Source organism: Coffea arabica, chromosome 6c, assembly GCF_036785885.1.
Source record: "Coffea arabica cultivar ET-39 chromosome 6c, Coffea Arabica ET-39 HiFi, whole genome shotgun sequence".
NCBI lineage: Eukaryota > Viridiplantae > Streptophyta > Magnoliopsida > Gentianales > Rubiaceae > Coffea > Coffea arabica.
Window position 1 is genome coordinate 63,643,930 of NC_092320.1, and position 27,322 is coordinate 63,671,251.

A 27,322-nucleotide genomic window follows, 5' to 3' on the forward strand; every position below is an offset into this window, starting at 1 on the left:
TTTAGGACCATACACCATCAGCAAAAGAGATGTCTTGAAGCATAAGCACTAATTAACTTGAAACTTTTATTTGCAAGGTCCGGGCAAGGTGACATGAGTGACAATCTTTGGATTCATTCAGAAGTGGAAGCAGATATTATTGTCATTATCATTTTACGCTCAAGACTCATGCTTTAGTAATATGGGGAAAATCCAAACCCAGGCATTAGCTGAAAGCAGACAGAAATGTCCCCTTTACAATATATTCACTTGAAATAGTTTAGACTGAAGACATCCTCTGTGTGTTATTGCTTCATCTTTTGTTTCCAAAGAAGCAACTCTGAAGGGATTGAATGTTCACTACGTGAAAGTACGGCTTGTGCCATCAATTTACCAAGCCACGCATGATAGAACAAGCCCCTCGAACCAAGCCCGGTAAATACCCAATATTTGCAAGCATGATTTCGACCTATGACATTATCTACGCAACCCAGAATTGGCAACGATCCATGAGGGGTGAGTGGTGGCATTGCCCTTAGTCCTGCAACTGCTCCTCTGACTTTCCAGTTGCTTATAGCAGGATATATAACAGATCCCTTTGATAGAAGTTCTTCTAAGGCTTCAGAAGCTTCTACTGTTGGGACAGCCCTTGAGTAATTTGTAGACCTCCATTCCCATGTTGAGCCCAAATACAGATCTTCGAGGACATCTGTACAGCAAGCCAGGCATCTGACAGGATTGAGGGACTATGCTGCGGATATTCTTCTCTGATAAAAGAGAAATACATGTACTTTTAGAGATATTATCGATTAAAGAGACGCGAAACACAATGCTCGGTTGATGCTTAATGCAGTATATCTGAAACCGGCCAAGAGTGTGATATTATGATGCAAAGTTTTCTGTATCCATGGACCGGACGGACGAGGCTCAAGTTTAAGCAAACCTCCTATGCTAGTTGCAAGCCATGCTATAGGGTAGAGGCCATGTTTAAATTACCAAAGGCTCAAGAACCAGAAACTTTTGCTCACAATCTCAGTGAAGTATTGTGCAATTGACATCCAAATCTCTTGATCAAATGTCTACAGGAGTTGGTATTTCATACTACTAGATTGACCTCTATCTCTTGCTTAACTACTCGTCTAGACAATTTTTTTGATATATTGGAGGAAATCAAAAGAAAATGGGAAAAAAACATGTAATTGCATTATTAAGCTTGGTGCTGTAATTGTATGTGGCGTGTCACAAACTTTTGTTGAAGCAAAGAGCATTCCTCTTTTGGCTCCTAAATTTTACTTGTATAGCATGCACTAGTTACTCAGGTTTTCTCCCAATATCAGAAGACAAGTGATTTTCTGCAACCATAATTATTGGATATTCACAATATTAAATTTGCAATGTTGAACCGACTGGTCTCTGAAAGTTTTATCAGTTCGAGTTATTTGAGCCTCAAAGGTACCTGATATTATCAGAGAGCTGCATGTGTGTAACAACACCTCTACATGTTCTCAAGGGAAGTATTCCAGAAAACTCTGGCAGAAAAGCTGCTCTGGCACCAAGACAAATGACCACGGCGTTATACTCCCCTGAAAAGGATATCTTTATCAAATTTCTCATCTAATCATGCTTAGTTCTCTACAAGCAGTTGACTTATTCTGTCGAACCCAGAGTAGTTCAGCTGCTTCTCACATATCAATGAGGAATAAGCTCTCAGTGACAGCACATACTTGAAGAGCCAAAGACTCTTGTCCAAGGTACCGAACCCCTCATGGAGATTAATTCTAGATATGTGCATCTTAGTCTCAAGGAATTCAAGTGAAGGACTTTGTAATGCCAGTATCCAGGATTCACAAAACTTGTGCAATGTAACTGATATTAGTTACAATTGATTGATACCATCTTTCATGCATTTGTAGGACTAAGCTCAATTAGCAGGAGATGATTAGGAAGGAATGCATCAGATGCTAACAGTCATTATGATAATCAAAGAGCAAGAGTTGCAGAATGAACGACAAATGTAGTGATATAAACAATGGTTAAGGAACCAATGCAAGGAAACTTCATCCGAAACAAGGTGGAAAGAAGGGAAGATAGGGGAGGGAGAAAGGAGGATTAGATATATCTCTTTAAAAGGAAATGTTTGCAAAGCTGGTGCAGGGATCATATAGGCAGGCTTTAACACCAGTAAAAAAAGAAGTTTATGTAATTTTATGGCATGCATAAATTTAAAATGCCATTCTTCAGAATTTCAGCATACCTCTCTTATTAAGGTGACAATTAATAGAAAAAAATATCCACAAGTTCTTACCTGCAAATTCAAGGAGACTGCCAACACATGTCATGCAGAAATTCAGTTCTCTAGGCGCAACACCAAGATTCAACATTTCTGCGACTGAATTTTGACAAGCTAAGTAAAGTGCCTGTTGAAGTATTCAAAATAAGTAGTTCTTAACAAGTGCAGGGAGGTATCCCAATTATACAGATTACAACCACTCGAACTCTTTTCCAGACCTCAAGATAGTACTGAGAGTGAACATTTAAAGCTTCAGGCATATGAAAGGCCACATTGAGTGGCACAGACAAACCAGGCACAAGGTTTTCTGCAGCATGCTTGTCCATTGACTCTATTCTGCATGGCAAGGCAGTTCTCGGCATTCTACTATTAGAGAGCAATAAAAGTATATATTATTACATGTAGCACCTGAGATACAAAATACAAAATATAATCTTTAAAACGTACATGGTCCATTATGTTTATGTTCTTTAAACTGACAGCTGGTCTCAGGATCCCTCTGATGTAAAACTTCAAAAGTTAAGAATTTTTTGCTTCAATATAAGTATTTACATTCAGATACAGAAGCAAAATTCCCTCCAGAAAAAAACATAGAACAAAAGTAAGACATCATAGATACTTATTAATAGCTGAGGTCACATTAAATTTTGGCTCCTACATTAAGCTCAAAAGAGAGACATAGAAACCAAATTCAGGATACAAATCACCAAGAAGCAGTATCCTTCAGCTCAAAAAGCAAAAGTTTATGGTACAACAGCTATTAATTGGTTGTATAAATCTAGAGAATTGCTGTTTCAAGAGGGTTAGCAATAATATGTTAAGCTTGTAGTCCAATTTGTTACAGTATTGGACAGTTAATACGATACTAAAGATACCCTATCATCAAGTTAAAAAGAAAGGAATACTAGTATTACCATGAACTCCTAACTCTATCCAGTATTTGAATGGACATGTTGATGGATGGCTAATTGAATAAAGTACCTAAGCAATCAGGTAGTTATCAAGCCAACAGCAATCCCTTTGGGACCCATAAAGCATTTTCAATCGATCCTTCAAAGAAATCATAATACAAGTTCCAGTCTTTAGTATCTCCCAATGATAGACTAGAAGAGAATCGATGAAGTCTCTGAATATGTTCTAATCTTTTTCCTTGTATGCTTGTCTTGATAACTTTGAAGAAATCAGGGCCTGGACACATGTCTTATGGACTTCGGCTTCTGCAAAAATGATCTTCTTCAGCAGGTCCCGAATAGGATTGTTACGTGACATGGACGACCTAGAGAACAACACTCCATTGTTGCATGCTGCATTGACGGCAACAGATTTAATGTGAGTCAATAAAGGTCCCAATTGCCTATCTTCGAAGCCATGAAGTGTAAGAAAACAGAAGTAGTTTTTCAAGAATGTCAGCTTCTCCGCAAAGCCTTCGGATAGTTCTGCATAACCTGCATAGAGTGCGTGGTTCTCTGCAAAGTAAACAATGTACCGAGGGCTCTCCAGAAGAGAGTCCATGATATCCATTAGGTCATCTTTCTTTACCGGGGACTTGCTAGACAGCCTTGTCGAGTACTCTAAATCCTTGATTTCTTGTTTGAGGGATGCCGCTTCTTCTACTATGTCATCGGAGATATATGTAGCAAGGTCCATACGATATCCATCTTCCACACTAGTAAGATAGAACTTGTGAATCGCCTGTCCCAGTTTGGAGATGCAATCTTTCATCCTAACTACCAGTGCTCCTAGACTTGCGTCATCATCATCGCCCCACTTTCTCACACATAGAAGAAATGTTCTGAAAATTCCTAGATATATTTTTAATAACACCATTTCAAGGAGCTCGCTCTCCCAATCTGGAGTTTTAGGACACAGGTTCTCCAGCAACTGCAGATCATCCAAGACGGCTGAAATGCAAGTAAGACAACTGGAGGCCATTTAACAAACGGAAGATGAGTTAAATTTAGAGATGAAATAAGTCAATGAAATATGGCTAGGAATGATGAAAAAAGTTGTAGAGAACTCTCTTTCAGAAACTTGGAAAGCTCTGAGCTTAGAAGAGGTTGGATCAAGGATTTTGGGAGAATTTGTGTACAGTCCAATATAGAGGTTGTTTAGTTATGAGCTGGTATAGAGGGCTTATAATTGGGAGGGCTGGTGCTGGACTTGGTAGGATAATTATGCCTTTTCTTTGCACAAACTTTGTTGTAAATGTATATTTCACATCTGGCTGATATTAATCTTTCTTTATCCTATTCTTAGCTGGATATAGTTGTTTATTTATTTTTTCCATTGTTGAAGAAATGGAGAGCTACTGAATTATTGGGCTTTGCACTTACATTTTATTAATCTGAAGTCAACGTACTTGCATTCAATAATCAACCTGTTCCAGCACTCCTCAGGAGAATACGGGTGGAGAAGTCCGCCAGCCACTCCTGATGCACCCGCACAGATACCAACTTCATCATAAATGTCAACTAACAAAGGCAAATCCCTGGAGCCGTGCTGCAAAATAAGACATTACAGCAACAGATAAAAGCAATTCAAAGTAGATTAAAACGGGAAGCAAGAAATGTCACGAACATTTATATTCATCCTTTCATCTTTCACTCACAATCACCAGGCAGCACCAAATTATAAAACAAATGCACAATGAACCACTACTAGACTTGACTACATACACATGAACAAAGACGATACCTGCAACAAATGCCAAGCAACAGATAGCCCAGCAAAGCCAGCACCAAGAACAGGACACCTGTAACTTTAGCAGTGAGAAGTAGAGCGCAAAAGAAAAAAAAATGAATCTTTAGGTATTATGTTTCCCCCACTTGCTGACCTGAGGGGCTGCTGAGGGAGCGAGGAAGAAAAGCTGAGGGAAGTGGAAGACGAAGAAGAAGAAGGACAAGAAAAGAAGATTGGTGGAAGGGGTTTTCTGATACTCCATAGAAAGGAACTAGCGAGCGTTGGGACTGATGATGATGAAGGAGATGCTACAAATTGACAAGGAAACATGGCTTGGAAGTTGGAAGTGCTTCTGTTTTTTCCTTTTCCTTCTTTTTCCCCTCTTGTTTAAATATCATCGCAAAGGAAAGTTGGGATTAAAACTTTTTATGGATTGGGTAGTCACTTTTTGGAGTTTTTGTTAAAAAATATATATATATATATATTTAATATATGTGAGACAAATAGATTGTTAGAAAATGTAATAATAAAAAACGTAAGAAATTTTTGGAGCAAAATTGCAATCCATTAGCTTATTATCTAATTTATAATTATAAGTTGAATTAGTTTATTTTTGGTTTGATAGTTCTGAATTCAAGTGCATATCAATTCAAAAAAAAAAAAGTGTAGGAAGGAGAGATTACTTAGAATATTGGTCATCCGCAAAAACTTCGCTCAAATATTGGTATTTGAACGGGAGGCATTGATTTATGCCTGTCCAGCCAATTGGCACAACGGGGACGAGAGCTTTTTTTTTTTTTTTACCAAGGCCATCCTCTCATTTTAAGACGAGATCTATGCATGTTTGAGGGAGGGAAAGGCATTAGTTGAAAAAAAATATTAAAAGAGTAGAGCCCATTAGGGAGGGGGGAGATAGAGAGATTTAGTGCTCTTTATCTTTCTTCCTTTATTATACTAGAATTGATTCTCCAAACACTAGTATAGCAATCATGGCCTCTGATCTTTCTTTGGAAGAGATCAAGAATGAGCAAGTTGATCTCGTAAGAATCCCTTCTGCAAATGTAGCAGCATTGTTGTTTTGTATAATTGTGGTATTTATGGACAACTTGATAATGCAGGCATGCATGCATGCTTGCCAAATTATCAACTTGAACAAAGAAAACAAAGAGTTGAATGTTTTATGTGCAAAGAAGATTGCTAATACTAAAATGCCTTGACAGGAAAACATCCCCATTGAGGAGGTGTTCAAGCAGCTGAAATGTAGCAGGGAAGGCTTGTCTGAAGAGGAAGGAGCGAAGAGGCTCCAAATTTTTGGACCCAACAAGCTTGAGGAGAAAAAGGTCCATTATGTTTCCTCTTTGCTTAGAGATTCTTTTATTTATCAAACCAAACAGTGAACTGAGTTTTGAAGAACATATATATATATATGTTTAATAACAGGAAAGCAAGCTTCTTAAGTTCTTGGGGTTCATGTGGAATCCTCTGTCATGGGTTATGGAATGTGCAGCGGTGATGGCAATTGTTTTGGCCAATGGAGGGGTAATTTTCTATATAACTTTTAGAATTTTGCCTCAGAGTATGAGATTAATTTTGTAATATATTATGGGCTGATATTTTCTTTGGTTCCAAATGCAGGGCAAGCCTCCAGATTGGCAAGACTTTGTTGGTATCGTCGTCTTGCTCATCATCAACTCAACTGTTAGTTTCATTGAAGAAAATAATGCAGGAAATGCTGCTGCAGCACTCATGGCTGGTCTTGCCCCCAAAACCAAGGTACCATTTTGTGTTTCTCTCATTCATCATAGTGAATACTTTGAAAGAGTTAATCAATAAATTTGAGTCCTCATTTGATCATTTTGAAGGTTTTGAGGGACGGTAAATGGACGGAGCAGGACGCAGCAATCCTGGTTCCAGGAGACTTGATTAGTGTCAAGTTGGGAGATATTATCCCAGCTGATGCTCGTCTCTTGGAGGGAGATGCTCTCAAGATTGATCAGTCAGCCCTGACTGGTGAGTCACTACCTGTAACAAAGAACCCTGGTGATGAAGTCTTCTCTGGTTCCACCTGCAAGCAAGGTGAAATCGAGGCTGTGGTCATTGCCACTGGTGTCCATACCTTTTTTGGCAAAGCTGCCCACCTTGTTGATAGCACCAACCATGTCGGTCACTTCCAAAAGGTAGTGCAACTTCTTGTTGGAATGTGAAAACATTTCATTTAAAGAATTGACTTTTATAGCATGCAAGAATTAATTTGCTGATGTTTTCTGAATTCTATTAGGTGTTGACTGCCATTGGGAACTTCTGCATATGCTCCATTGGCTTGGGTATGGTAATTGAGGTTGTAGTGATGTACCCAGTGCAGCACAGGAAATACAGAGAAGGAATCGACAATTTGCTGGTTCTGCTCATTGGAGGTATCCCAATTGCCATGCCAACAGTCTTGTCTGTGACAATGGCTATTGGGTCTCACAGGCTATCAGAGCAAGGTGCCATAACAAAGAGGATGACAGCTATTGAGGAGATGGCTGGCATGGATGTCCTCTGCAGTGACAAGACAGGAACCCTCACCCTTAACAAGTTGACTGTTGACAAGCAAATGATTGAGGTATTCCCCAAGAACATGGACAAAGACAGTGTTGTCCTGTACGCTGCTAGGGCTTCTAGAACTGAGAACCAGGATGCAATTGATGCTTCAATTGTTAACATGTTGAGTGACCCAAAGGAGGTAATGAATTGGACCCGTTCTGAGTTCTAACAAAAGAAGGCTTTTTTTTTCGACTCCATTTTCCCATATGGTTCATGCCTGTGAGCCTTGTTTGATCTTTGTAGGCGAGAGCAGGAATCACTGAGCTCCATTTCCTTCCTTTCAATCCAGTAGAAAAGCGCACAGCAATTACCTACATTGACTCCAATGGAGATTGGCACAGAAGCAGCAAGGGTGCTCCTGAGCAAGTAAGATAAATTAACATTCACTTGGTGTCAAAATTGCACTGATTTACATTTTGATTTCGATATCTAACACTTTCACTGCTCCACCAGATTATTGATCTTTGCGAACTCAAAGGGGAAGTGAGGAAGAAGGCACATGACATCATTGACAACTTTGCTAACCGTGGCCTTCGTTCTTTAGGTGTTGCCCGACAGGTGAGCTGATATGAAACTGAATATAGAATTATCCATTTATGTCACCTCACCCCAGGATTCACATCATTGAAAACTTCACGGTTTTAGTACAGCTAAAGATGATTGTGTAATATGTCATAGGCTGTACCTGAGAAGAACAAAGAAAGTGCTGGTGGCCCCTGGGAGTTCATCGGTTTGTTGCCTCTCTTTGACCCTCCAAGACACGACAGTGCAGAGACCATCAAGAAAGCTCTTGATCTCGGTGTTAATGTCAAGATGATCACTGGTGACCAGTTGGCTATTGGCAAAGAGACCGGTCGTAGGCTCGGAATGGGCACCAACATGTATCCCTCGTCCTCCCTGCTAGGCCAGAGCAAGGATGAGTCCATTGCTTCAATTCCCATTGATGAGCTAATTGAGAAGGCTGACGGCTTTGCTGGAGTCTTCCCTGGTAATTTTGCCAACCCATCGCATTAAATGACAAGAGATATGACTTGTTTCTCAACGCTCTTAGTACCATAACTACCACTAAATCTGCGCAGAGCACAAATACGAAATTGTGAAGAAGTTGCAAGAGAGGAAGCACATTTGTGGAATGACAGGAGATGGTGTGAATGATGCCCCAGCACTGAAGAAGGCAGATATTGGTATTGCAGTGGCAGACGCAACTGATGCAGCAAGAAGTGCATCTGACATTGTTTTGACCGAACCAGGACTTAGTGTCATTGTCAGTGCTGTTTTGACAAGCAGAGCCATCTTCCAGAGGATGAAGAACTATACCATCTATGCTGTTTCAATCACAATCCGTATTGTCTTGGGATTCTTGCTCATTGCCCTCATCTGGAAGTTCGACTTCTCACCTTTCATGGTCCTGATCATCGCTATCTTGAATGATGGAACCATCATGACCATCTCCAAGGATAGAGTGAAGCCATCCCCGGTGCCTGATTCATGGAAGCTCAAGGAAATCTTTGCCACTGGTGTTGTCCTCGGAACCTATCTTGCCATCATGACGGTGGTGTTCTTCTACCTCGCAGCTGACACTGATTTCTTCTCGGTAAATTCTTTTTCCTTCTGTTGATACATACGAGGACAAGTTAACCAGCTGAACTAAAGGCAAGAACAATCTATTAATTAACCAATTCATTTCGTTTTCTTTTGAGTAGAATATCTTCAAGGTCAGGTCAATCAGAGATCACCCAGATGAACTCACTGCTGCTCTTTACCTCCAAGTTAGCATCATCAGTCAGGCACTGATCTTTGTTACTAGATCAAGGAGCTGGTCCTTTGTCGAACGCCCTGGACTCATGCTTGTCACTGCTTTCTTTATTGCCCAGTTGGTGAGTCCCTTTGAACATTTTCGCCAACTTTCTTGCCAAAATGTGGAAACCTTTTGTCATCACATATATGTGCAAGTATGCCTAACCGATTCTTAACTGCCTGCGTTCAGGTGGCTACCTTAATTGCTGTCTATGCAAACTGGAGCTTTGCTAGAATCCAAGGTATTGGATGGGGCTGGGGTGGAGTCATCTGGATCTTCAGCATTGTCACCTACTTCCCTCTTGACATCCTCAAGTTCATCATCCGCTATGCATTGAGCGGCAAGGCCTGGGATTCCATGATCCAGAACAAGGTATAATTGGAAGCCAAAACCATCCATCTCCATCTTATCATAATACACTTCATGAAGACATTATTTTCATTGTAACCATTCTAAACAAAACCATCCATTTCCCCTTTTGGGACTGTTCAGACTGCTTTCACCACCAAGAAGGACTATGGCAGAGAAGAGAGAGAAGCGCAATGGGCCTTGGCTCAACGCACACTTCATGGACTTCAAACTCCAGAATCTGCTGGCTTGTTCAATGACAAACACTACAGAGAGCTGTCTGAAATCGCCGAGCAGGCCAAGAGAAGGGCTGAGGTTGCAAGGTATAAACATGATCTTATCCAGAGCTGTTCTTGTTTCCAAAGATACAAATGAAGACAGAAGTCTATTCCATCACAAAACTTTTATACTTGCATGTGATTTTTACAAGTAAATATGCCTTTTTGTTAACGTAAAATTTCTCAAAAACTCACTTTATGTTCTCACCAAGGGCTATGTTGCAGATTGAGGGAGCTTCACACTCTTAAGGGACATGTCGAATCAGTGGTCAAGCTGAAGGGATTGGACATCGAAACCATCCAACAACACTACACTGTTTAGGAGAAATCATGTTCAGAGGATCAGATTGTGAATCAATGAATTGAAGGCGTGGAAATTTGGAGATCAAATCAGCATTCTTTCGACATCACATTATCACCATTTTAGAAGTGACAGGAAAAAAAAAAAAAAAGATGCTCGTTGATATGATTATGTAGAAAACATTATTATTGCTTTTCCTCTCCATATGATAAAATCAATACAAGAGGCTTGTTCTCAACTGCTTCAGATTTTGTAAAAGTTCATTTTGTAGGATTTCATATCAAATTTTTAAAATTATCTGTTCTTATTTGCTGTTATGAAAGCTATTTTAGTGAACCTGAAAAGCTGATTATAGTCCTTATGTGCTAGAAAATTGAAATTTTGTGCTAATTAAATGTGGACAAATAGCAGGACTGAACCACACAATCATAAAAGGATGATGCTGGAATCTTTTGTTTCTTGGAAAAAAAATAATCAATGGATATTTTTTTCCTTCTATCTATCTATTCAGAACTGTAATCGGTAATAAACTGGCGGTTAGGAAACTATAGAAAAATCAATTTAATTTTGAGAATGCTTTTGATGAGCAATCTTGTCTCCTCAAGCATCCATTTCATGAAGAAAACACACATGTTGATCTTCAATAGCTTAAGAGAAAAAGGTCTCAAATTGGGTAAGCTATGTTTATAACACCTTCATCAATCATTAGCAACATGTTCATGTTTTGGGGGGAAAAAGATCAATCATTTGCTCAATTTTTCAAAGAATCAATTTTGTGGGTTTCAATCTCTGAAAATTCCTAAGCTCAGGAAACATGATGCAAACTAGATTGCCCTCTAAAGAAAGCCTCAATGTTGGTGATATATTGCAAAAGGCCATTCACCTTTCTTTCACTGAAAAAAAAGAGAGAAAATATTGCAATCCAATGAGCTTATAAGATTTTAAAATTTAACTAATCGATTGTTTTAAATAACTAGAAAAGATACTTATAAAATTTATCTTAGATTATTTTTCAAAAGTTTCTATACAAGCGGAAATGAGTTTATTGTTAATTAAACCATAATTATTTCAACGTTATAAAATTAATAAAATAAATTGCTATAATAGGAATTGAAATATAAGAGAAGGAAATAGAGAATTAGAGAATGATGTTCTCATTGTTCAAACTAATCAAAAAGTACACCCAAGAGCTGCCAAGATACCTCTATATATAGGTATTACAAAATTAAAAGTATATCAATTCTATTAAACACTTATTACTATAAGAACATGAATAACTATATGAAACGGTTCATCAAATACATGAATAGCTCTATGGATTAAAACCATTTATCCAGTGTAATTCCTTTACATAATGTAGCAATGAATTATGAATCAATTCTCTTAGAATCAATGAATTGTGAATTAATCCTCTTGAGAATACAAATGGACATCGACACTTTTAGTTGTTTCATAACACTCCCTCTTGAGTGTCCATTATACAAAAAATATGCTTTGTTAAAACCTTACTAGGGAAAAATTCAGCGGGACATAAATCCTAGTGAAGGAAAAAGAGTATACTATTCCTGTGTATTAATTTCTCCCCCTGATACAAATATCATTGAGATCTTTTAATTGTCGCATTCCAATATTCTTCACCAATTTTTTCAAATGTTGCTGTTGGCAATACCTTGATAAATAAATATGTCAAATTATTATCTAATCTGATTTGTTACACATCAATTTCACCATTCTTTTGCAAATCATGAGTAAAAAAGAATTTTGGTGATATATAGTTGGAGGATTTTCTTTTTTAGAGAATAACCCAAAACTCTTCCAGATGTAGTGGATCATTGATTTTAACCAAACTCATTCTCGACTGGCCTCTTGAATTGCTATTATTTCAACATGATTCGATGAAGTGACGGCTAATAATTGCTTTGTAGATTACCAAGAAATGGTTGTACCTCTATATGTAAGTAGATAACCAGTCTGAGATCTTGTTTTATGCGGGTCAGATAAATACACAGTATCAGCAGAACCAAGCAATTCATGTTTCGATTTATTTGAATAAAATAAATCAAGATCAATTGTTTCTTGGAAATAACGAAAAATATGTTTAATACCATTTCAATGTCGTCTTGTTGGTGAGAAATTAAATCTTTCTAATAAATTCACTGCAAATGATATATCAGGTCTTGTACAATTAACAAGATACATTAGCACAACAATTGCACTGAGATATAGTACTTCAGGACCAAGTGTCTTTTCATCTTTCTCTCGTGGTCTAAAAGCATTCTTATTAAGATCTAGTGATCTAACGACCATTAGGATACTTAATGTCTATGACTTATCCATATAAAATCACTTTAATACCTTCCGGATATAAGCAATTTGGTGGAAAAAAATTTCACCTTTTAAATGCTCAATTTATAAACCAAGGCAAAATTTTGTTTTTCGAAAATTTTTTATCTCAAATTCTTTTTTTAAATATTCAACACTATTTTGAATCTTTTCAGGAGCTCCAATTAGATTTAGATCATCAATATATACAACAATTATTACAAAATTTGACATATTTTTCTTGATAAAAACATATGGATATATTGGATCATTGGTATAACCTTATTTAATTAAACATTCATTGAAACGGTTATACCACATACATTCAGATTATTTGAACCCATACTAAAACCTTTGTAATTTAATAAAATAAATATTTTTAGAATTTGATTTGCATGCTTCAGGCATGTTAAATCCTTCGAAAATTCTCATATAAATATTATTTTCAAGATTTTCATATAAATATGCAGTAATGACGTCTATTAGACGCATATCTAGTTTTTCATGTACTGCAAAATTCACAAAATATTTAAATGTGATAGCATCTACTATAGGTGAACATGTTTCTTCATAATCAAATCCACGCCTTTGTGAAAATTCTTGGGTTACAAGTCTTGTTTTATACCTTACAATTTTATTTTTCTCATTTCTTTTTCTCACCAATGCTCATTTATATCTTACTAGCTTTACACCTTTAGGTATTTGGACTATAGGTCCTAAAACTTTTCTATTAGCTAGTGAATCCAATTCAAATTGGATCGCATCTTTCCACTTTGGCCAATCATTTCTACATCGACATTTATCAATTGATCTAAGTTCATGATTCTCTTCCTTTGCTATAATATCAAATGCTATATTATATGCAAAAGTATTATTAATAATTATTTTTTTTGTTCCAACGTTTTCTTGAAGTGACAAAATTGATTGAATTTTCTATAATTTCATTCTCTTTAAGAATTGGCTCTATAGGAGTGACCTCTTCAGGAAGTTGAATTTTGTCACTAATTATTGATTCATCTACTCCTCTTTTCTTTTAAAAATTTTTATCTTTGGAACCAAGAGATCTCCCACGCTTCAAGCGCGCTTTCAATTCATTAGCACTTGTAATTTGTCCTTCAGGAATATTCATTTTAATCGAAATATTTTCAGCAGGAATATGTGATTTAGTAACTCATCTATAGTCATTAAATGCATCCGGTAATTGATTGGTAATTTTTTGCAAATGTATAATCTTTTGAATTTCTAGTTCACATTCTTTAGTACGAGAATTAAGGAGATTCAATGATATTTTTCAAGTTATTTCCTTTTTCGATTGATTTTTATCTCCTCCTAATGTCGGAAAATGTGATTCATCAAAATGGCAATCTGCAAATTTCGCAATATATAAATCTCCTGTCAATGGTTCCATATACTTAATAATTGAAGGTGATTCATACAAGACATATATTCCCAATCTTCTTTGGAGACCCAATTTACGATGTTGGGGCGGTGCAATTGGAACATAAACTGCTCAATCAAATATTCGTAAATAAGAAATATTAGCTCATAACCAAAAGTTAATTATATGACAGAATAAATATAATAACTTGTCGGTCTAATTCTCACAAGTGTTGTTGCATATAATAGAGTATGTCTCTAATCAGATGAAAGAAATTTAGACCTCATCAACAATGGTCTAACAATTAATTGTATCCGTTTAATAAATAATTCGACTAGACCATTTTGTGTGTGAACACAAGTTACAGGATCCTTAACAGTTATTCCAATAGACATACAATAATCGTCAAAAGCATGTGACGAATATTCACCAACATTACGTAGACGAATTTTCTTTATTGGATAATTTGAAAATTGTGCTCACAACTTAATTATTTGAATAAACAATCTTGTAAACGCTAGATTACTAATAGATAATAAATATACATGTGACCATCTAGTTGATGCATCAATTAGCACAATAAAATATTGAAATGGTCCACATGGTGGATCTACAAGTCCACATATATCACCATGAATTCATTTTAGAAATGTAGGGGATTTAGTCCCAATTTTAGTTGGTGATGGTATACTAATTAATTTTCCTTGAAAACAAGCAACACAGGAGAATTCATTTTCTTTTAATATCTTTTGATTTTTTAATGAGTGACCATGTGAATTCTCGATTATTTATCTCATTATTATAGATCCAATATGTCCAAGACAATGATGTCAAATCATAAAATTATTAGGATGAGTAGACTTCTGGTCTATTAGGTGATAAATTTCAACTGCATTAATTTGTGCATAATATAAGTTAGAAGAAAATGAATGTAATTTTTCTACTATGCATTTCTACTCAGAAATGATACTTATGATTAATAAAAATTCTCCATTTGTTTCAATCATTATCTCGATATGATATCAATTTTCGCAAATATCTTTAAAACTCAATAAATTTCTTCGTTACTTAGGAAAGAGTAGTGCATTATTTACGATAATTTTAGTCCCTTCAAGAAGAAATAGAGTGGCTCTTCTAGAGGTTTCAATCAATTTTGCACTACCACTGATGGTACTAACATTTGACTTTTTCATTTTCAAATAAAAAAATTCTTTATTTTTTAATATAGTATGCATAGTAGTACTATCAATGAGACAAATGTCATCATCACCATTATTTAATCCCAAATATTTGACATTCATTTCTTCTTCAGGAAGAAAATTTTAAACAAAAATAAATATTAATAAAGATACGAAAATAAATATTGACTAGAAAGAAAATTACATGAAAGATATAAAACATTATAAAATATTTAAAAAATTATAGGATATTTGTTGACATTTTCATGATGTTCAAAAAAATCAGCTACATCGAGATGTGTCATATCAACATCATGATAATTATTATTTTGATCAATAAAATTTGTCTCAATACCTTTGTCTTTCTTTTTCAATGACGCTTGATAGAGGTCAATAAGATGATCAACCGTACAACAGGTACGGGACCAATGACCTTCCATACCGTACCGGTAGCATTTTTCTTCATAAATTTTCTTTTTTCCATTTTTCTAATCGTAGTTATTATCTCTTTTTTGTAAAATATTTTATTGTTTGTCACGATTATAATTTTCACGGAGTTCAAATCTACTACGATCACATCCATGATTACGGCCACGTCCATGGCCACCTCTACGGCCACGACCACGACCTCGAACAGAATTTTGAAATTGAGTCGCATTCGCTTCAAGAAATGTCGAAACTCATGATTTTTTAACAATAATTTATTATTTTGTTCAATCAAGAGAAGACATGCAATAAGTTTAAAATATTTTTTAAATCCTTCTCTCGATATTGTTACTGCATGAGCATGTTAGAGACATGAAAGTACAATATGTTTTCTCTAACATATCTTCATCAGTGACTTTTTCATCACATAATGATAATTAAGAAGTAATTTTGAACAGGGTTGAATTATATTCGTTGATAAATTTAAAATCTTGTAATCATAAGTGAACCCAATCATATCGAATTTTTGGAAAAACGACTAATTTCAGGTAGTCGAATCTTTCTTTCAAATCTCTCCAAAGAACAAGAAGATCTTTGACAGTAAGATGCTCTATTTTTAATCCTTTATCTAAATAATGGCGAAGGAAAATCATAACTTTGACACGGTTTTTAGTTTGAAAATTCATTTTTTTCAACAATAATATTACTAAGACCCATTGCCTCAAGATGAATTTTAACATCCAATATTCATGATAAATAATTTTTTTCCAGAAATATCAAGAGGTACGAACTCTTGTTTTATAAGGTTGGCCATAAGAAATTAAAATAAACTTGTGGGTTAGAAATTTACCTCAATAAATAAACAGAAGTTGCCGGAAAAACACTGATAGAATTTCGGCAAAATCTCGTGCTTCACTTTTACTCAAGATAGAGGCTCCGTTTTCACCTTTTTACTCAAAAGTAGAGACTCGTACTGATAACGTATTATAAAATTAATAAGAAAAAATGATCGGTTTCATCATTCACATTTCACACAAATATTCTTTTCGTTCCTTACTTTTAAAATAAAGTAATTTCATCATTGACATTTAAAAACTGAAATTATTACATCTCTAAACATAAATTTCAATTTGAATTAAACCATCAATCAATCTGATTACAAATTTTGGGGGTGCAATTGGAAGATCACTTGGTTAACTCAACTTGATATTCATGTGAAATTTAATTAACCTAAAAAGAAAGATTAATCTTTTCTACATTATCATTGTATATACTGACGGTTTTATGTACTGCCATATCATTTTAATTTAAATTTAAACACCAAATTTTATATTTATAATACACATCTAAATTCGCAAGCGGATATATTAACGGTGCATGAAAAGATTTATCAAAAAAAAATTCTCCTATTCCAAGACAAAGAAGGTCTTTTATGTTATTATTTTTATTTTTTTAGTTTAATAAATGTCATGTGAATATGATGAAGTTGATCGAATGATCTATCAATTCTATTTTCAAAATTTATTGTTGGGTTATTGGATGGGTTGATTCAGATTGAAAATTAGATTCAGGAATGTAATAACTTTAATTTTTAAATGTCAAGGACGAATTTGCTTCATTTTAAAAGTGATGGACGAAAAGAATATTTTTGCGGAATATAAGGGATGGAACGGGTCATTTTTCCAATTAATAAAATAAACTACTATAATATGAATTGAAATGTTAGAGAAGAAAATAGAGAATTAGATAATGATGTTCTTATTGTTTCAACTAATCAAAAAGTACACCCAAGATGTGTCAAAGTACCTATATATATAGGTATTACAAATTAAATGTATATCAATTCTATTAAATACTCATTACTATAAGAACATAAATAGATAGATGAAATGGTTCATCCAATATATGAATACCTATTATGGATTGAAACCGTTCATCCAATATAATTCCTTTACATAATATAACAATGAATTATAAATTAATTCTCTCAAGAATACAAATGAACATTCACACTTTAAATTATTTCATAAATCACTGCTTATATATCTGGTGTGACGACCCCACCTCCCCCTAAGGCGTACCAAAGGGTTCGGCAGACCGCCTGCCCAACTCTCGCCAGGACTCACTCACTATCTCAATCGAGTCATGTACACACATCCATGAACTATAAATAACATTCCCAATTCAAACTTATAATTTACATTGATAGAAATCGAGGTACAAAGTCTCAATACACCAAACTAGTTCAAAACGTATACAATCCAAGTACAACATGTTCCATTCGAGGAATAGCGCGAGTACAAGTCAAAAATCAAACAACTAGTCTATGCTAGACTTTACATATCTCACACCTCGCTCGTACCCCTGAAAGGAAAACAAATGGAGTGGAATGAGCTAAAAGCCCAATGAGGTTCCAAATAGCAAATTGACCATTATTTATAAGTACAAGATTTTCGATATAACAAAGTAACGAGCATGAAGAGTTCATAAACGTGAGCAATAACACGTCAAGCAGAAATCTCAAAATGAGCGAGTGTAAAAGTTTTTCAAAATCAACAATAATCCAATAAGCCATAATCATTCCAAAGCATAAGGATACGGATGGCTCTCAGGAGCCAACTTCCCATTTCATCATCAGGAGCTCGATCACGTAATAGTTGACACTCCGTCAACTTTCAAGTAAAGGAACCAATCCAGTAGAGCACCACTTACACGACTCTCCGTCCACCGTTCAAACCCCCAGTTGGGCCCAAAATCCTCAAGAAACACGGGTGGTAATACTCGAGTATACCTGGGACTGGTCGAGGAATTCCTCCAACGACGTTGCGTCCAACAAGAGATTAGGGACTAGTCGAGGAATTCATCCAACGACGTTGCGTCCAACAAGAGATTACCAGGTCAGGGTAAGAGTCCTTTCCACCCTTAAGGTGTAGTACACTCCCCTGCCTAGTGATTAACACGTGCAAGCAAGTATTCATGAAAATATTTCATGCAAGTCACCACTCGAACGGTTGGTGTGATAAAGTACACACCTGCCCTAGCAATTCACGCATGTGGCATGTAATCATATTGGTCACGTATCAAGTACAAGTATCAAGTTCAATTCGGTATTTGAAAGCACTCACCACAAGATATAGTGCCTTTACTGGTCACTTTCAGGTTATACTCCGGGTTCGGAGTCCAAATCTGCGATAAAACTCAGTTTGAGAATTTTGAAACATGACTAAGATTCGAAACTTAGACGTTTCGTTCAATAAAAATAAAGAAATTGGAATTCACTTGGATAGTAGTCGTGAAACACTTGCTCGCTTTTTAAACAGTAAAACTTTGTAACTTTTATACTTGAAATTGTCATGCGAGTGGAAAATACAAGGAAAACATACTTCGAGCAATCATGATTGCATTTCTCAAGGGTACAAGTTCGGCCAAGTCCTTACTTATATACCTCGGAACAAGAAGACTCAAGTACTATTCATATCAACTCGACCCAAGTCGCAAGTGTAATTTTATAGTCCTCGAGCGTAAATTTGGGCAGCATGCCCTTTGTGTTTACCTAATTTTCCAGCCATTTAGGCTTCATTATTTTTCCTCAGCCAATCCCAAAGTCATATATCATAAATGCAAGTCAATAGCCGTTCCATAGGCTCATAACGTCATAAGAATAAGAACCAAAGTAGTAACAAGTGCGGAAATACAATCTAGCACAAGACAGATTTGACGTGTGGATGCGGTAATAACATATCCGAGGCTACGCTTATCGGATTGAGGCGCAACTTATGCCGTTTTGAAGCTAAGACACAAGGCTACAATGTTCATGAAGGTCACTTAGTCCAGTTCCTAATGTAACTTCGTCAAATCCTTAAATTACAGAACCAAAATCCAATTTGTTGGCTATTTTACCGCATTACACTGTAATGATCATATCTCAGAGTACAAAAGTCCGATTTAGGTGTTCTTAGAGGCATTTGAAAGCTAAGTCAGAATACTACAACTTTCATGATTTGGCAAAAAACTAAATCAGTACGGATCCTAGTAAAAAAACGTGATAAACTGGACAAACTGATCACACAGACTGCTGGGGAAAAACTTAAAACAGTAAGGGCATTTTGGACTTTTTATGACCTACGTTGCTCCGATTGAGCTGAAATTTTGTAGGCACCTATACAATACCATTCTCTACAACTTTCATTCTTTGATCTAAGGCCAATTCGGCCTCTATGATAGGGCTACAAAACCGGACAGAATGATGGGGAAAATTTTCCAGATTCTGGAATTTTTAGTATTTAATGCAATCTTCCTTAATTTCTCACTTCAATCACTACCAAAACCCCTTCTATAAACTTAATTTCAACACATATACATCATACATCAAATTGGGCAGAAATTCCTCAAGCCCTAGTTCATCATATAAAAAGGGGAAAACTTCCAAAATATGATAACATCCATGATTCCACCACAAAATCAAGTTACTAAGCTTAATTTAACAAGATTGAAAGTAAAATTTAGAGAGATCATCTTTCTTACCTTGACTAGGGTTCACTATGTGTAGCCCAAGCTTTCTCTTTCCAAAATCTCACCACAAATCACTAACTAATCACTCAAAGGCAAGTTTAATCGGTTTGTTTTGTTTGATTTCTCACTTAGTAGTTGGATTCAAGAAGAAATGGAGTGTTTTCCCTTGGTGTTTTTCTCTCTTGCTCCTCTCGGCCAGCAGCAGCAAAATGAAGAGGAAAATGCTGAATTTTGGTGTTAAATGGAAAGACTAAGTCTTGGTCAAGAAGCCTTAAGGTGGCGACAAGTGTCGCCACCACCACCTTTCTTTTTTTTCTCTTTCTTTCTTGCTATTTTCTAGCCTCAATTTCGGTCAAACCAGCTGCAACTTAAGAAGATATTTTATGCAAAAGTGAATAAGCTTGTTGGTAAGAAAAATGGTGGTCAAGTGGTGCGTTCAATCAGTAGTGCACGGTACACGTCGGTTCGCACCGTTTTTCTTAAAACCACATGTACTAGGGTTTTTACTTCCTATTTACTAACCTTATATTATTGCTCCTAATCACATATTATTTCTCATTTAAAAGTCACTTTTAATCACCAAATTGATCCTTTGTCAGTACCGAAAATTCATCCGGCGAAAAATCGCAAAAATCCTAATTTGCCCCAATCTGGAAAACGAAGAGTGACACCCTACTTTCTAGGTTCATTTGCACTTATATGGAATAATTGGATAGCAGGGCTTTAATAAATAATAATTTCCAAATAAAAGGAAATTTTTAAGAAAACGTGAGGAATTTTCCAATTCCAGTGATTAAAATTAGAGTTTCAATTAAAATGTGAGAGATTTAAGAAAACCGGTTAGTCACAAGTAAACTAGGGTTTTTGACTAAAATATTATGGTTTCTAGTCTTTTAAAACAAAATAAGGTTTTAAATCAAATCCGAAGAAATATACTTTAATATTTTCTTCACAAACAACCTCCTAATATTCGGGATGTTACAATCTCCCCTCCTTAAAAGAATTTCGCCCTCGAAATTCCAGCGGGTACTAAGAGTCCTTCAAAGTCAGTCAGGTACTAGAAATCACTCCAATCCCTTATATATGACCTTATCATTTAGTAAAGAGTTAAGAGATAACCAAATAGAACATGCAAAAAGGGCTCAATTCACATAACTAGCCCTGAGTTGAAAGTAAAGTCTCAGATATTCAAAAAATTTAAAACATGGCTTAGCCTCAAGTCGAAAATTTCTCAAGTCGAAAATTTTACCCCTGGCGGTGCTTGGAAACACAACAGGCAAAGCCTCACCAGAGTGTTTTAGTTCAACCGCTACAGAAGAGTAGTAGCTGGTCTACAGCCACACAAATACGAATAAGTTCAAAAGCAAGGTCAAAGCAGGGTTTAAACATATAAGTTCAAAAGTAGATTCAATTACTTCAAGTTCAAGAAGCACGGGTACGAATAAGAACTCACTCGACTAGCCTATACCCAGCAATTCACATTCTCAAACAGTCACCGAATTCAAATCCACATATAGGTCATATTACTCATGTGTAAAAATCAAATCAGGTCCATTACATGTACGTAAGAGCACACTCGCCAAAACAAGTTCAAGTCCCAAATGATCTCATTTTAGTCTGTCTCAGACAGTTCAAGTATTGCAAACCCCTTTGATCAGTCCAATAACAAGGTTAAATGTTAGAATCATCCACGCTTTAACATTTTCCATCAAAACTCACCTCAAGTGCAATCAAGATACAGACCCTTATTCTAACACTCTTCACTATGTGATACCCAAGTACAAGAATCCACAATAAGACAATTCACAATTCGAGCCGGCCGGTCCCAAGAGTAAATCATCCATATTAGAGATTCCTACCTGGCATAACTAACTAAGGTCTCCAACAATAAACAATTGTTTCATACTTAACAAGCCAATCCCCACAGTCCGAGAACCCTCTCCCGGCACGAGCTCAATAGGAGCTCTGATACCATCTGTGACGACCCCACCTCCCCCTAAGGCGTACCAAAGGATTCGGCGGACCGCCTGCCCAGCTCTCGCCAGGACTCACTCACTATCTCAATCGAGTCATGTACACACATCCATGAACCATAAATAACATTCTCAATTCAAGCTTATAATTTACATTGATAGAAATCGAGGTACAAAGTCTCAATACACCAAACTAGTTCAAAACGTATACAATCCAAGTACAACATGTTCCATTTGAGGAATAGCGCGAGTACAAGTCAAAAATCAAACAACTAGTCTATGCTAGACTTTACATATCTCACACCTCGCTCGTACCCCTGAAAGGAAAACAAATGGAGTGGAATGAGCTAAAAGCCCAGTGAGGTTCCAAATAGCAAATTGACCATTATTTATAAGTACAAGATTTTCGATATAACAAAGTAACGAGCATGAAGAGTTCATAAACGTGAGCAATAACACGTCAAGCAGAAATCTCAAAATGAGCGAGTGTAAAAGTTTTTCAAAATCAACAATAATCCAATAAGCCATAATCATTCCAAAGCATAAGGATACGGATGGCTCTCAGGAGCCAACTTCCCATTTCATCATCAGGAGCTCGATCACGTAATAGTTGACACTCCGTCAACTTTCAAGTAAAGGAACCAATCCAGTAGAGCACCACTTACACGACTCTCCGTCCACCGTTCAAACCCCCAGTTGGGCCCAAAATCCTCAAGAAACACGGGTGGTAATATTCGAGTATACCTGGGACTGGTCGAGGAATTCCTCCAACGACGTTGCGTCCAACAAGAGATTACCAGGTCAGGGTAAGAGTCCTTTCCACCCTTAAGGTGTAGTACACTCCCCTGCCTAGTGATTAACACGTGCAAGCAAGTATTCATGAAAATATTTCATGCAAGTCACCACTCGAACGGCTAGTGTGATAAAGTACACACCTGCCCTAGCAATTCACGCATGTGGCATGTAATCATATTGGTCATGTATCAAGTACAAGTATCAAGTTCAATTCGGTATTTGAAAGCACTCACCACAAGATATAGTGCCTTTACTGGTCACTTTCAGGTTATACTCCGGGTTCGGAGTCCAAATCTGCGATAAAACTCAGTTTGAGAACTTTGAAACATGACTAAGATTCGAAACTTAGACGTTTCGTTCAATAAAAATAAAGAAATTGGAATTCACTTGGATAGTAGTCGTGAAACACTTGCTCGCTTTTTAAACAGTAAAACTTTGTAACTTTTATACTTGAAATTGTCATGCGAGTGGAAAATACAAGGAAAACATACTTCGAGCAATCATGATTGCATTTCTCAAGGGTACAAGTTCGGCCAAGTCCTTACTTATATACCTCGGAACAAGAAGACTCAAGTACTATTCATATCAACTCGACCCAAGTCGCAAGTGTAATTTTATAGTCCTCGAGCGTAAATTTGGGCAGCATGCCCTTTGTGTTTACCTAATTTTCCAGCCATTTAGGCTTCATTATTTTTCCTCAGCCAATCCCAAAGTCATATATCATAAATGCAAGTCAATAGCCGTTCCATAGGCTCATAATGTCATAAGAATAAGAACCAAAGTAGTAACAAGTGCGGAAATACAATCTAGCACAAGACAGATTTGACGTGTGGATGCGGTAATAACATATCCGAGGCTACGCTTATCGGATTGAGGCGCAACTTATGCCGTTTTGAAGCTAAGACACAAGGCTACAATGTTCATGAAGGTCACTTAGTCCAGTTCCTAATGTAACTTCGTCAAATCCTTAAATTACAGAACCAAAATCCAATTTGTTGGCTATTTTACCGCATTACACTGTAATGATCATATCTCAGAGTACAAAAGTCCGATTTAGGTGTTCTTAGAGGCATTTGAAAGCTAAGTCAGAATACTACAACTTTCATGATTTGGCAAAAAACTAAATTAGTACGGATCCTAGTAAAAAAACGTGATAAACTGGACAAACTGATCACACAGACTGCTGGGGAAAAACTTAAAACAGTAAGGGCATTTTGGACTTTTTATGACCTACGTTGCTCCGATTGAGTTGAAATTTTGTAGGCACCTATACAATACCATTCTCTACAACTTTCATTCTTTGATCTAAGGCCAATTCGGCCTCTATGATAGGGCTACAAAACCGGACAGAATGATGGGGAAAATTTTCCAGATTCTGGAATTTTTAGTATTTAATGCAATCTTCCTTAATTTCTCACTTCAATCACTACCAAAACCCCTTCTATAAACTTAATTTCAACACATATACATCATACATCAAATTGGGCAGAAATTCCTCAAGCCCTAGTTCATCATATAAAAAGGGGAAAACTTCCAAAACATGATAACATCCATGATTCCACCACAAAATCAAGTTACTAAGCTTAATTTAACAAGATTGAAAGTAAAATTTAGAGAGATCATCTTTCTTACCTTGACTAGAGTTCACTATGTGTAGCCCAAGCTTTTTCTTTCCAAAATCTCACCACAAATCACTAACTAATCACTCAAAGGCAAGTTTAATCGGTTTGTTTTGTTTGATTTCTCACTTAGTAGTTGGATTCAAGAAGAAATGGAGTGTTTTCCCTTGGTGTTTTTCTCTCTTGCTCCTCTCGGCCAGCAGCAGCAAAATGAAGCGGAAAATGCTGAATTTTGGTGTTAAATGGAAAGACTAAGTCTTGGTCAAGAAGCCTTCTTTTTTTTTCTCTTTCTTTCTTGCTATTTTCTAGCCTCAATTTCGGTCAAACCAGCTGCAACTTAAGAAGATATTTTATGCAAAAGTCAATAAGCTTGTTGGTAAGAAAAATGGTGGTCAAGTGGTGCGTTCAATCAGTAGTGCACGGTACACGTCGGTTCGCACCGTTTTTCTTAAAACCACATGTACTAGGGTTTTTACTTCCTATTTACTAACCTTATATTATTGCTTCTAATCACATATTATTCCTCATTTAAAAGTCACTTTTAATCACCAAATTGATCCTTTGTCAGTACCGAAAATTCATCCGGCGAAAAATCGCAAAAATCCTAATTTGCCCCAATCTGGAAAACGAAGAGTGACACCCTACTTTCTAGGCTCATTTGCACTTATATGGAATAATTGGATAGCAGGGCTTTAATAAATAATAATTTCCAAATAAAAGGAAATTTTTAAGAAAACGTGAGGAATTTTCCAATTCCAGTGATTAAAATTAGAGTTTCAATTAAAATGTGAGAGATTTAAGAAAACCGGTTAGTCACAAGTAAACTAGGGTTTTTGACTAAAATATTATGGTTTCTAGTCTTTTAAAACAAAATAAGGTTTTAAATCAAATCCGAAGAAATATACTTTAATATTTTCTTCACAAACAACCTCCTAATATTCGGGATGTTACAATCTCCCCTCCTTAAAAGAATTTCGCCCTCGAAATTCCAGCGGGTACTAAGAGTCCTTCAAAGTCAGTCAGGTACTAGAAATCACTCCAATCCCTTATATATGACCTTATCATTTAGTAAAGAGTTAAGAGATAACCAAATAGAACATGCAAAAAGGGCTCAATTCACATAACTAGCCCTGAGTTGAAAGTAAAGTCTCAGATATTCAAAAAATTTAAAACATGGCTTAGCCTCAAGTCGAAAATTTCTCAAGTCGAAAATTTTACCCCTGGCGGTGCTTGGAAACACAACAGGCAAAGCCTCACCAGAGTGTTTTAGTTCAACCGCTACAGAAGAGTAGTAGCTGGTCTACAGCCACACAAATACGAATAAGTTCAAAAGCAAGGTCAAAGCAGGGTTTAAACATATAAGTTCAAAAGTAGATTCAATTACTTCAAGTTCAAGAAGCACGGGTACGAATAAGAACTCACTCGACTAGCATATACCCAGCAATTCACATTCTCAAACAGTCACCGAATTCAAATCCACATATAGGTCATATTACTCATGTGTAAAAATCAAATCAGGTCCATTACATGTACGTAAGAGCACACTCGCCAAAACAAGTTCAAGTCCCAAATGATCTCATTTTAGTCTGTCTCAGACAGTTCAAGTATTGCAAACCCCTTTGATCAGTCCAATAACAAGGTTAAATGTTAGAATCATCCACGCTTTAACATTTTCCATCAAAACTCACCTCAAGTGCAATCAAGATACAGACCCTTATTCTAACACTCTTCACTATGTGATACCCAAGTACAAGAATCCACAATAAGACAATTCACAATTCGAGCCGGCCGGTCCCAAGAGTAAATCATCCATATTAGAGATTCCTACCTGGCATAACTAACTAAGGTCTCCAACAATAAACAATTGTTTCATACTTAACAAGCCAATCCCCACAGTCCGAGAACCCTCTCCCGGCACGAGCTCAATAGGAGCTCTGATACCATCTGTGACGACCCCACCTCCCCCTAAGGCGTACCAAAGGATTCGGCGGACCGCCTGCCCAGCTCTCGCCAGGACTCACTCACTATCTCAATCGAGTCATGTACACACATCCATGAACCATAAATAACATTCTCAATTCAAGCTTATAATTTACATTGATAGAAATCGAGGTACAAAGTCTCAATACACCAAACTAGTTCAAAACGTATACAATCCAAGTACAACATGTTCCATTCGAGGAATAGCGCGAGTACAAGTCAAAAATCAAACAACTAGTCTATGCTAGACTTTACATATCTCACACCTCGCTCGTACCCCTGAAAGGAAAACAAATGGAGTGGAATGAGCTAAAAGCCCAGTGAGGTTCCAAATAGCAAATTGACCATTATTTATAAGTACAAGATTTTCGATATAACAAAGTAACGAGCATGAAGAGTTCATAAACGTGAGCAATAACACGTCAAGCAGAAATCTCAAAATGAGCGAGTGTAAAAGTTTTTCAAAATCAACAATAATCCAATAAGCCATAATCATTCCAAAGCATAAGGATACGGATGGCTCTCAGGAGCCAACTTCCCATTTCATCATCAGGAGCTCGATCACGTAATAGTTGACACTCCGTCAACTTTCAAGTAAAGGAACCAATCCAGTAGAGCACCACTTACACGACTCTCCGTCCACCGTTCAAACCCCCAGTTGGGCCCAAAATCCTCAAGAAACACGGGTGGTAATATTCGAGTATACCTGGGACTGGTCGAGGAATTCCTCCAACGACGTTGCGTCCAACAAGAGATTACCAGGTCAGGGTAAGAGTCCTTTCCACCCTTAAGGTGTAGTACACTCCCCTGCCTAGTGATTAACACGTGCAAGCAAGTATTCATGAAAATATTTCATGCAAGTCACCACTCGAACGGCTAG

The 27,322-nt window shown here is 36.5% G+C and overlaps 1 protein-coding gene and 1 pseudogene across 2 annotated transcripts; one reads left to right on the forward strand and one right to left on the reverse strand.

The window, feature by feature from the left end:
* Positions 1-11: 11 nt before the first annotated feature.
* Positions 12-2,708, reverse strand: LOC113692103 (uncharacterized; annotated as a pseudogene).
* Positions 2,709-5,808: 3,100 nt separating this feature from the next.
* On the forward strand, positions 5,809-10,472 carry LOC113692099 (ATPase 8, plasma membrane-type). Of its 2 annotated transcripts, none has more exons than XM_072054057.1 (14): positions 5,809-5,988; positions 6,169-6,288; positions 6,389-6,487; positions 6,584-6,721; positions 6,811-7,125; positions 7,227-7,673; positions 7,778-7,900; positions 7,988-8,092; positions 8,213-8,522; positions 8,614-9,128; positions 9,238-9,411; positions 9,522-9,704; positions 9,825-10,003; positions 10,171-10,472. In XM_072054057.1, exons 1-14 carry the CDS (start codon positions 5,938-5,940, stop codon positions 10,205-10,207), a joined length of 2,796 nt encoding a protein of 931 aa, XP_071910158.1. In that variant the 5' UTR covers positions 5,809-5,937; the 3' UTR covers positions 10,208-10,472. The 2 variants fall into 2 exon arrangements, with proteins under 2 accessions (XP_071910158.1, XP_027066255.1); XM_027210454.2 differs by having other exon boundaries at positions 10,184-10,472.
* The last annotated feature ends 16,850 nt before the right edge of the window (positions 10,473-27,322 follow it).